The following is a 12,435-nucleotide window of genomic DNA, read 5'->3' as shown; positions in this document are numbered from 1 at the left end:
AAAAGACGCATATAAATATCCATGGTACCGCTGAAAACGTCATCTTGTCCCGCAAAAAACGAGCCACCACACAGCGTCATAAGCGAAAAATAAAAAAGTTATAGGTCGCAGAATAAAGCAATGCAAAAATAATTATTTTTTATATAGAAATTGTTTTCATTGCATAAAACCGCCGCAACATAAAAAAATGACATAAATGAGGTATCGCTGTAATCATACTGACCCGCAGAATAAAAGCGCTTTATCAATTTTACCGCACGCGGATCGGTGTAAACGCACCCCCCCCAAAAGAAATTCATGAAACGCTGGTTTTTGTTCATTCTGCGTCCCAAAAATTGGAATAAAAAGCGATCAAAAATTCAAATGGTACCAATAAAAACGTCAACTCGTCCGGCAAAAAATAAGACCTCACATGACTCGGTGGGTCAAAATATGGAAAAATTATAGCTCTCAAAATGTTGTGATGCATAAACTATTTTTACAATAAAAAGCGTCTTTTAGGCCATGTGCACACGCTGCTGTTTTGCTGCGGTTCTGTTGCGGTTTTGGCCCTGCAGAACTGCAGCAGTTCCGCAGACATGGTACTTCACCATGTTAGCCTATGGGTTTTGAAAACCGCAGTGCTCACGTTGCGGTTTTTTACCTGCGGAAAAGCTGTGGTTTTTTTCCGCAGCATGTCAATTGTTTCTGCGGATTCTGCTGCGGTTTCACACCTTTAACATAGTAGAGGTGTGAAACCGCAGGGCAAAACCGCAGGCCAAACCGCAGGTCACTTTACCTGCGGTTTTACCTGCGTTTCCGCGGGAAAAAACCCGCAGGTGAATCCACAGCGTGTGCACATACCCTTAGCGTATGACAGCTGCCAAAAATAAAAACCCGCCATAAATAGTAAATCAAACCCGCCGTTATCACCCCCTTAGTTAGGGAAAAATAATAAAATAATGTTTTTTTTATTTATTTCCATTTTCCCTTTAGGGTTAGGTTTGGAGTTAGAATTGGGGGATTTCCACTGTTTTGGCACATCAGGGGCTTTCCAAACGCGACATGGCGTCCTATCACAATTCCAGCCAAAAAAGTTAAATGGCGCTGCTTCCCCTCTGAGCTCTGCCATGTGCCCAAATAGTGGTTTACCCCCATATATGGGGTATCAGTGTACTCAGGACAAATTGCACAATAACTTTTGGGGGCCTGTTACTCTTGGGAAAATAAAAATTGGGGGTGAAAAGATCATTTTTGTAGAAAAAATGATTTTTTTTACTTGTACGGCTGTACGTTATAAACTTCTGTGAAGCCCTTGGGGGTTCAAAGTTGTCACCACATATCTAGATAAGTTCCTTGGGGGGTCTAGTTTCCAAAATGGGGTCACTTGTGGGGGGTTTCCACTGTTTAAGTACATCAGGGGCTCTCCAAACGTGACATGATGTCCAATCTGAATTCCAGCCAATTTTGCAGTGAAAAAGTCAAACGGCGCTCCTTCCCTTCCGAGCTCTGCCATGCACCCAAACAGTGGTTCCCCCCACATACCAGGTATCGGCGTACTCAGGACAAATTGCACAATAACTTTTGCAGTCCAATTTCTCCTGTTACCCTTGGTAAAATAAAAAAATTGAACCTGAAGTAATTTTTTTTGTGAAAAAAGTTAAATGTTCATTTTTTTTAAACATTCAAAAAATTCCTGTGAAGCACCTGAAGGGTTAATAAACTTCTTGAATGTGGTTTTGAGCACCTCGAGGGGTGCAGTTTTTAGAAAGGTGTTCATAACAGCTGACATGTTGCGGCTTTGAGGTGGGCTTACCGCCGGAGCCTACCTCAAAGCTGGGGAACTTACGGATGACGTACTATTCCATCATCGGTAAGGAAGGGGTTAAAAGTACTGTGATGAGCTTATATGCTCTCCATGGAGAGCCACGGATTGTACACAGGTTCATTGTCAAGCTTGTTGAAGCGACATACCTGCTTCATACAACCGCAGGCTATATCTGCAGAACACTTGTCCTGCGTACTCATTATATACATTACTTTCTTCAGATCTGCTCCTAATTCTCTGTACTTATTAAACAACATGTATGTAAGTACCTGGATAAGAATGAAGTGATTAAACAGAGTCAGTTTGTAACTAATAAGTCATGTCAGACTAGCTTAATTTCCTTCTATGACAGAATCACTGATTGGGTGGAAATGCAGTAGATACCTATCTTGACTTCAGCAGAGCATTTGACAAAGTATCTCACACAATCCTTATTGAAAAAATGACTAAAGGTACTGTCACACTTAGCGATGCACCAGCGATCCCGACCAGCGATATGATGGATTAGCTGCGGTTTTAAATCCGCAGCATGTCAATTCTTTGTGCGGATTTCGCAGCGGTTTGTCACCTGCTCCTTATAGGAATCCGCATGTGTCAAAACGCAGGGGAATTCCGCACAAATTCTGCACAAAGTCCGCATTTAAATCCACAGGTAAAAGGCAGGTCATTTTTCCGGCGGATTTAACCAAATCCGTACTGGAAAATCTGCAGGACAATCCGCACCGTGTGCGTATACCCTAAAAATGAAAAACAAATTGCTGGTCATGAAGGGGTGAAATTCTAGTGCTTTATAGCAGTATCTCTATTTGGAGCTTTACTAGCCTTTAAATATACCTTAGGACAGTTTACCCTTTCAGCTCCATGTTTCTCTAGTTTGTAACATGTTGGTAGTTTAGTCATATACTCTTGGTAAAGAAAGTCCAGGGAAAAAGCCCTGCCCTTTAGCTGGTTGTCTCCAAGAAAGAGAGAGAGGAATTTTAATTGTTAGGGCATCAGTGATTTATCTTCATAAAGGCTGTTGAACATATTCAGCAGCCTAGCATTGCTTATACGCAGCAGATTCATCCAGTGATTGATCTGGACGGTATGTCCTTGATGCAGCTGGAGTCAGATTGTTTTATTCTGACCTTGCATTGCAAACCACCTGGAAAACAAGGCGCGGTTCCGTTCTAGCTGTTATCTCCTATTGGAACGCACAGTTTCTAAATCAGATGGTACACCTGTAAGCCTTCTTTGTGGGGCTTTGCATACTTCTGAGTGTGGAGGATTACTCTGTAGTGGAACAGGGTGAATTTTCTTTAGATAGAGATAAATGGTGTTTAGCCTTTTTCACGGTCTATTACACACCTTTCTTTGCTTAATGTAGTGTGGCGAAAGCCATGAATATTGATGGGAATCTAGTTTTGCAGAATGATAATCAGATGGGCTGTCCAGCCTCCGATGCTGACATATTTATAACGCTCTGTCTTGCTGCACACCTACAGTATAGGGATGCCTTTATGAGCTGATGTGAAAAGGTCTCTTCATGGATGCTTTTCTTGCCATGAATTGACACCTATATATTATAAATTTGCTTTAAATATGTTCAAATGTGCATTTTCAAAAAGCTCATTTTCCCGAGCTCCTTGAGGTTCCGTTCATGCAGATCAGAAGAACCCTATTCTACATGTGCGAAAATACATCATCCAGAGCAGTTAACAGCGATGGTCAGGAACTGGAGCCTAAATTTCCCAAACCAGTAATTAGAACAACCAAAAGAAACGCCTCACCGCTCTAAGTTGTCACATGAAACCCTCCTTATTTGGAAAGTCAGGATTTCTAGTTTCTTCATCTGGAAGATATTCTCTTAGATCTCCCAGATTTCTGGCCATTGCCTTCCTCTGGTTACATGCTCATGTTTGATGAAATTTGCCTTTACGCCATTCCACTACTTTTTGTGGGATTTCACTGTTCTAAGAGAGAAAACTGAACTTAATGCCTTAAGGTCTGGATGCTAAGACGGTTTATTCAATATGCCGTATTCACAAGATTAAAATCCAAAATCGGTAAAAACATTAAAAACAGAGGTACAGCTTGCACATGCCTGACCCAGGGTATCGCGTCACAGCCTTGTCTTGGGCACCTGAACCCACAAGGCGAAACCCTGTTATCCTGGACAACCCCTTCAAGGAAAATATCCACAATGTGTAAACCACTCCTTCGCAAAGGTCATCTATGTCTTCATGTGCTTTACACATATGAGTAGACAATTGTAGTCCATGAAGCTAAGTTTCAAAGCACAAACGCTTGTTAACATTTGTCATTTGTGCACCAGTCTCATTTTATAAGTTTCATATGATATCTGTCTGTTTGTATACTATCATTTGCATTTGAGCGTGGATATTGTATATACATGGTTCATATAAAATCTGGGCATGGATGTGTTGGAAAACATGACATTCACCATGACGACCCCCCGTTTTTTTTTTTTGTTTTTTTTTAGCAAATATCAATGTTGGCCCATGACTTTATGCAAACTTATAACTTTAGTCCTCTGTGTATTTGAGTTTGACATCCCTGCCTTAAAGGGTTATTCTCATCATGATAAAGGGCTACAATTGCAAAGAGGTTGTAAAAGGAAACAACTTTTACAATTTTTCTTTTGATGATAAATCCTCTCCATTCTCAAGAACTGACCTTCACTACAATCCATGGCTAGTATCTTAGGCTTGGAGTGCAGCGCTTACAAGCTCTTTGCTATGGACTCTATAGTGCGCTAATGTATGAGTTGTTTTTCTAATCTAAAACCTCAGTATTCAGGTTAAATTGCATTGTTGGCACTTTGGGGTAAATAAGTGGGCTTTGGATTGTAGTTTGCCATCACTGGTGTATAGTATCCAGCTTTTTTCTATATATAGGTAGGTCATTTGCAAAAGTCATTTTGAAATGGTGTTTTGAAGGTTGAATGCCATTTATATTTTGCACTTTCAGTGTGGTTAATGCAGTATGAACGGCTCTGGCACAATTTATTCTTGTGCCTGGGAAATTGTCATTTAGTACCTGCAGCTTGGGAGCAGGGACTGCCGGACTTGTTTATTGTAACATTAGAGTGATCTTGAACCTGTGTTCCCTGGTTCAAAGCCCATGAGGCTCGGGCTAGAGCGGTGCTTTCTTTCCTGGACTCTGAAGAAGGGCGTTATTGGCCTAGTGTAAAATTTGCCGCCAGACAAAATGCCTGCGTAATTGGTTATTTTACTACATAATGTTCTCTCTTGTTAAGCCCCTAAAGTCTTGCGGTTGCTTGATATGTTCACTGCCAATTATTGTAGATATTTTCTGCTGTTCATATAAAGGTATTTTATATGAGCATGCAGGTGAACGTAATAAGAGTTCCAGCTAGGGAAGGAGAAGCTTACGACATAAATAAGAGCGATTCACACAATGCCCTGTAAAATATGGGCACGCTATATAGCTGCGGTGGAGAAATAAATAATTCCTGCAAAGCCATTTAGAATCTAGCAGAGGATAGGAGTCTTTTTTGTCTGTTTACTACTAAGCAGCATTTCTAGCATATTGAGCACAGCCATTGCACATCTCCATCCATCTTACAGAACTTTCATGATATTTACCGACTCTCTAAACTCTTTATAGAGATAGGATTGCAGATATTTTTTCTTGTAATTGAAGCAATTTGATGTATCTCTGGGCTGTTGTATGAGGATCCTTGTATTTTCTAAATATGTTGCTGGGAAAGGAAAGCGATTCATGGAAAATGAGCATTGCATTGTCATAAACACTTTAGGCTGGGGGGTATAAACAGCAGGTAAAATTGGTATTTAATGGGGAAAGCTTGTCTTCTGTAGTGTTTGCATTATGTATGATTAATGTTAGAATGCAATGGCACTTGTCTACAGTGGAATAGAGTGCAATCTGTAGTGTTACAGCAACGCTTATTCTAGTTTGAATTGACCTGATACCTTCTCCCTATAACCAAATTACACCTCACACCTATTTTATCTGCCTAGAAATGAACACCAAAGAATATTGAAACAGGTACATAATTATTTCAAAAGGAATTCAAAAGGATCGAGTAAAGAGCGAGGACGTCAAAGTAGCAAATGGTCAATTAAGACTCAAATAAGATAGGCAATGGGAAGAGTATCTACATATATAATCACAGAAATCCTAATCTACTGAAATATATATTGTGGGATGCCAATATTCTTAGAGGCAAGGTTGTAAGTATTGATAAATATATGAGAAATGTATAATGCTTCCCCATAGTGTAGTAGTACTAGGTCCTCCTTAAGACCCCGACGCACGTTTAGCTTGTTGCTTTCCCTAGGGATACTTCTATTATATTAGCAGACTGGTGGAAGTTTAGTTAATAGAAGCTGAAGTATATTACAGTAGTCATGAGTCTGCTGTACTGATAAGGAGAGCCCACCCCATGCCTCCTCCTGCCCCCATCACCATTAAGGGTCAGCTTTTGCGCATTTGCACTTCTATATAGAGGCTGTGTGCCAAAGGTGAACGATAGAGCACAGTATCTGTTTGGTACAGTGTTGGGTGAAAAGAAAAGGCTAATTGGTCTAAATAAAATGATAAAATCATCATCTTGCAGTTATGTTATTTTTTGGATAAATGGATGTCCTTTTAGTACCCCACTATAGAGCAATTGATCAAGGGGTTCACACCTGGGGTCAACAGATGATAAAGTCCTTGTATTTGTGGGGATGGAGAATTGCTGATACGTGGACTGGCACAAATAAAGCTAAATGAGGTGTGTAAAGAAAGGCTCTGAGATGATTTTGGTGGTAAGAGGCTTTAAGATCAGTACAGAGGGAACAAAATAAATGTGTACTCAACGGATAGTGAAGCTACATGTACAAAGCAAAAGCGGCAGGATGGTTGGTAGTAGAAACAGCAGAAGAGGAGAGGGATGTCATTTGATAAACCTTTGGGTTTTTTTCAGATCGGTGTGTTGATGTTTTTTAGTGTTAATGTTATGGAACCAATGATAAAAATTTTGTAGTGCTTCCCACAGTGTGTCCTGCACCTTGTTGGGGCAGGCTATACAGCCAATGGTGCCAGAATTCTGGTACAGGAACACAATTGTCGCATCCCTTGTATCATTTGTATTCTGTTTTTGCCACCTTCTGTGCCTGGTTTGACAAAGGTGTGTGGTTTCAGAAAATTATAATGTGATACCACGCACAGAAAATTATAAGGTGATACCACGCATCATGTTTTAGAAACGTGTGGCATAAAAGTAAGCTGCTAATACGCGATGCACGCTTAGACTAGACAGTCGAAAACAGCCAAATTTATCAAACAGCGTGAACTATTGGGATCACTTTTAAGACCTAGTCTACATGTCCATGGTCTCAGTATTAGGCCACAATCACACATCCATGTAGTGTGCTAGTGCTGTCCTTTATTCTTCTCCGACATCACACTGACCCGTAAAGTTTCTTTGAACCATGTACGCTTCAGTTTCATCAGGTCCATCAGACTTGGAGTTTTCACTCTGCAGGTGATACTCAACCATTAAAGGCTACGGAGACAGGGTGAAATTACGAAGACTGACTTTTTATGTCAAAGTTTCTTCTTAGTTCCATCTGTTTTTTTTTTTTAATCTGGTAGGCCACATTCACACGTTCAGTATTTGGTCAGTATTTGTAAAACCAGGAGTGGGTGATAAATCCAGATTTGGTGACGTGTTTCTATTATACTTTTCCTCTGATTGTTACTCTCCTGGTTTTGGCTTACAAATACTGATGTAAAATACTGACCAAATACTGAACGTGGCCATGTATTAAGAATCAATGGATAAAATAAAGATCACTCTATCTGCTTCAGAGAAAAAGTGATGAGAAAGAAACTGATGCAACTAGGATGACACCTGAGGAAAAATAATCAATCCATTTCTCTTGGAAATGCTGCCTTGGGGGAAGTTCACACTAGGTTGTTTTCTATCTCTTTTTTTTTTTTTTTTTGGACAGGAAAGAAGCTGCAGAAAAAAAGCATGTTTTCCTTGCGGCGGTTGTGGTATGCAAGATTTGTCTCTTGCACATGCTGATAAAGTTTAGTGTTGAAACAAAAAAAGTTCTTTTCTGTAAAATCAGATTTTAGCACACAAAAAACGCAACAAAACCTGATGCATGCGTTTTTGGTGCTTTTTTTTTTTTCACCATCCATTTATTTAAGTGCTTGAAAAACTCTGAAAAAACGCTGAAAGAAGTGACATGCAACATTGTGCAAAAAAACATGCAAAGCACAAAATGCTGATGACAAAAAAAAACCCCATCGTGTGTGAGATTTCTGAAATATCATCGGCTTTGCTGGTACTGTAAAAAGCAGCGGATAAATGGCATAAAAACAGCTACAAAACTGCCTGGTGTGAGCACAGCCTTAAAGGGACTCTGTCACCATTTTTTTCACTATCAGCTGTCGGCATTGACATCAGCGGCTTATCTACAGCATTCTGTAATGCTGTAGATAAGCCCCCGATGTAATTTGCAAGATAAGAAAAACACGAATATACTCACCGGAGGCGGCGGTCCGGTGGGTGTCGCCGTCTGGTGCCTCCCATCTTCATACGATGCCGTCCTCTTCCTGTCGTGGCTCCGGCACAGGCGCACTGCTCTGCCCTGTTGAGGGCAGAGCAGAGTCCTGCAGTGCGCAGGCGTCGGGAGAGGTCTGGCGCCTGCGCACTGCAGTATTCTGGTGTGCCCTCAATAGGGCAGAGCAGAGCGCCTGCGCCGGAGCCACTACAGGAAGGGAAGAAGAGGACAGCATCGTATGAAGATGGGAGGCGCCGAACCTGACCGCGACACCCATCGGACCGGACCGCCCCCTCCGGTGAGTATAATCTAACGTGTTTTTCTTATCTTTCAGGTTACATCGGGGGCTTATCGGCAGCTGAATGAAATGCAATGCAAAAAAAGGGTGACAGATTCCCTTCAAACTTTATAGGGAAATACACCTCACTGTGTTCTGTAAACATATTAAAAATGGGTTTCTAGATGGCTCATTTTCTGGATACTTATTCTGCATTGTGTTTTCTTACAGATGAGCTGAGGAAGCTAAGTTGGTCTGGAATCCCGAAACCTGTCAGATCCATAACATGGAAGCTGCTCTCTGTAAGTTAGTGCTTGACAGCATCCTCCGATCAGACCTAGTATGAGATGCCGGAATCTGTTATTTCCAAAATGTTGTATTCTTGAGTTTGTTTTTTTATTAGATTGAATTATTTTATTAGAAGATGTGGAAGAGGAAGTGTCGGCAATATTTGGAGAAATGTATTAGTTGTCAGATTTGATCCTCTTTAATATTAATGGTTTTAACTAGTGCCTGTTCTGTCTGCCAGCTTTACCAGCTGTACAATTCTGGATGGATTCACTTCCAGTGCTTACTCTGGAGAATGTTAAGGAGACGTTATCACTGGATCTCCATGCACTTAACCTCTGTTTAACATTCTGAGCTGTGCACATGAGTGTTTAGCACGGCTGGGGTTTTTCCTCTTCTCACATAGATGCTTTAGACAGCTATCCTTTTTTGGCATAACATCAAGTGGAAAACAAAGTGTTTACATCAGATTGAGTTTAATTTCCAGTGCTGAAATCCTTTTTCCTCATGCTAATGAGAGCTAATATGTTTGCAGTTTACTGGATTTTATTCAGGATTTAACAGTTTTAATTGGTAATGTGTACAATCTCCGAGCTGTTGTCTGAGGTTTGGAGTTTGTTTTCTGAGCATCATTGGATTGCTCACATTACTAGTGTCCATGGCTGTCATTCAGCCATCTGAATAATGTGGACTGTCATTTATTAACCTATTCAGTAATCCAATAATTTGGGACCTGAGATTGATTTGAAAAATGGTAATCTCTGAAACCTTGTGTTATTTGTGCCATACTGAGCTTGAGTGGCTTGATACGTTGTGGGTCCAGATTATAGAGGTTGTCCACTACTTTATTTTTGGTGACTTATCCTTAACCTTCCTCTAGTGTTAAGGGCATGTCACACTAAGAGATATCGCTAGCAATATCGCTATAACTAGTGACGTTATAGCGATATTGCTAGCGATATCTCTGTGTCTGATACTTACCTACGACCGGCTCCCCCGCTGGTTATCGCTGATCGCGCGAGAACGTTCAGGACTGTTTCTCGTCGTCAGCTTCCTGTGGCGCTTCCTGCTGTGATGACGAGCGACACGTGGAGCCGGGCGGGAGGACGCAGGATCGCCCGGTGTGATAGGTAAGTAGCGACCCCCGTCCCCAGCGATGTCGCTGGTGAGATCTGCCTGTGTGGCAGCTCACTAGCGACCACTTAGCGATGTACCAGCGATCCTGACCGCGTCATATCGCTGGTCGGGATCGCTGGTACATCGCTAAATGTGACAGTACCTTTAGCTTTCTGTTACTCTTTCTTATGTTAACGGGTCGGTTTTGACCCGTGTCTTAAATCACCCCTAGGATACCCTAAAAACAGTTATTTATGATCCAATTTGTTTCTTACCTCTTAGTTACCTTGTTAGGGTTTCTCATCCATGGAAGGATTGATTTTAATATTTTTGCTGTGGCCCCCTGGGCCTTTCATTTGAGAGCATACCCTTCATTTTCAATATAAAAATATTGTCAAATGAACCTCAAGAGAATAATATAAACTTAAAAAAGTTTTTTATATTACCTGACTATTACTGAAGGGTTTTAGAACACATTTCTTAAATGTAAAAAAAATATACATATATATATTTTATATTATTAACTCTAGTAACATCTATGGTGTTACGGGTCAATTTTGACCCATATCTAACTACTTTATGAAAAAGGCAAAAAACAGATTTTTTTTTATAGAACTTTAATACAAATAAAAGATGAAAATTATATTAACATTAATAGCAATAATAATAAAAAGTAGCTTTTCTAGGACAAACAAACAACAATCAAGCTAATCAAATCAACAGAAATCAAGTACTAGTTTTTAGATGCATTAGTATTTAGATGTGTGTGTGGCAAAACGTGACACTTTTTGTGTGTTCTTTGCAGAGGTATTTTTTGCAGGCGAAGCACAATGTGTTTGTCTTTCTGTCCTTATTGCTAGGGCAGACCTGACACCTCTTTCTTTTAGAATCAGGTGGTCTCACTGGGGTTGTGGCTGTTGTGGTTGATGTTGAGGAGGATGCTGGTGATGATGCTCTTTGTGTTGCTGTGAGTGTGGACGAAGCACTTGTTGAGCTCTGGAGTTGTCGGACCAAGGCTGCAGCAGCTGGGTCTCGGGGCACTCATTCCCTTTGGTCAATGTGCGCCTTGACAAGGGATCTTCCTAGTTCCTCAAGAAACATCCTCCGCTTGTTTTTTTTCTTTGAATTCCTTCCTTGGTGAATGTGGGTCCACAACACAAATGAATTGCATGCTGACACATCAAGGATGTTGTAAAATACAACCATTGGCCATCTCCTAGTCATTCGCTGGCATGTGTAGGTGGCAGTGAGCTTGTCCAGGTTGTCCAATCCTCCTTTGTTTTTGTTATAGTCCAGGATGATTCTGGGCTTTTTGTCACTTCCTGAAGAGACAGCTGCATCTTTGTGAAGTGTGGACATCAGTACCACATTCCGTCGTTTTTTGGGGCAGTATGAAACAGCAGTGGTGGTGTCTGTAAAAACAAACTTTGAGGAAAGTGGAGACCTGTCCTTCATCTGCAACAATTCAGCGGGCAGCTCAGGTTTGTTTTTTTTCACTGTGCCCACCATGGTGATTTTCCTCCTGAGAAGTTCTTGTCCAAGGTCATAGCTGGTAAAAAAAATTGTCACAAGTAATGTTGTGACCCTGCAGTCCAGTAGTCATATCGAGGACTACACGTTTTCCTTGGTTTTTTCAGGCATGCCGCTTGCAGACTTGCCAGTGTAAATCTGTAGATTCCATGCATAGCTAGTTTTTGCATCACAGGCTGCCCAGATTTTTATGCCGTATTTGCCTGGCTTACTTGGCATGTATTGCCGGAAGGGGCATTTTCCGCGGAAAGGGAGAAAACGTTCGTCTACTGTCACCTCTGGCCCTGGGTTGAACATCAGTGGAAGGAGCTGCACCCATTTCTCCCAAGCATCCTTGATGGGAGCAAGTTTGTCAGATTTTGTTCTGGTGTCTCTGTTGTCAAATCTGAGGACTCTTGATATCATTTGAAACTTTTGAAGTGACGTTGTTGCCCGGAAAATATTCCTGCCTGTCGATGCGTCCCAGAGACTATCAGTGGCCTCATTGCAGGATTTGTACACTCCAGCAAGGAGAAGAACACCAATGTAGGCATCCAGGACATCATCATGAAGGTCATTCCACATGTTGCCGTGGACTTTTTTTCCTTCAAGGTTTGTCATAGCAATAATGACTTTTTTATTAACAATGGCATAAACAGATCAAAACATGTCTTGATGTCACTTACTCTTGTCACAGCAAACCTTGTGATCCCAGGGGTCATTTTTATGACATTTGCAGCATCTGCCCTGCCATGTACATCTGGAGGTACTGAGCTCCAACTGATCTTGCCACTTTTGGATTTGAATCTTTCAGCGGGAGCAGCTTCAGCACCAGTGATCTCCTCATCAGACTGATCAGAACTGTCTGTGTCTTCCGGTTGATACTCCACATC

General features: G+C 41.2%; 1 protein-coding gene across 3 annotated transcripts in view; it reads left to right on the top strand.

The window, feature by feature from the left end:
- The window catches only part of TBC1D22A (TBC1 domain family member 22A), a 792,012-nt gene that overhangs the window by 159,626 nt on the left and 619,951 nt on the right, over window positions 1-12,435 (top strand). For all 3 annotated transcript variants that reach the window (XM_073573492.1, XM_073573494.1, XM_073573493.1), the window contains exon 5: window positions 8,861-8,931. In XM_073573492.1, coding sequence (XP_073429593.1) covers window positions 8,861-8,931 — 71 coding nt within the window. The remainder of the gene's footprint in view (window positions 1-8,860; window positions 8,932-12,435) is intronic.

This window comes from Dendrobates tinctorius, unplaced genomic scaffold, assembly GCF_039654945.1.
Source record: "Dendrobates tinctorius isolate UK_male_01 unplaced genomic scaffold, ASM3965494v1 ptg000035l, whole genome shotgun sequence".
In the NCBI taxonomy this organism is placed as follows: Eukaryota; Metazoa; Chordata; class Amphibia; order Anura; family Dendrobatidae; genus Dendrobates; species Dendrobates tinctorius.
This window is presented reverse-complemented; position numbering and strand designations above follow the sequence as displayed.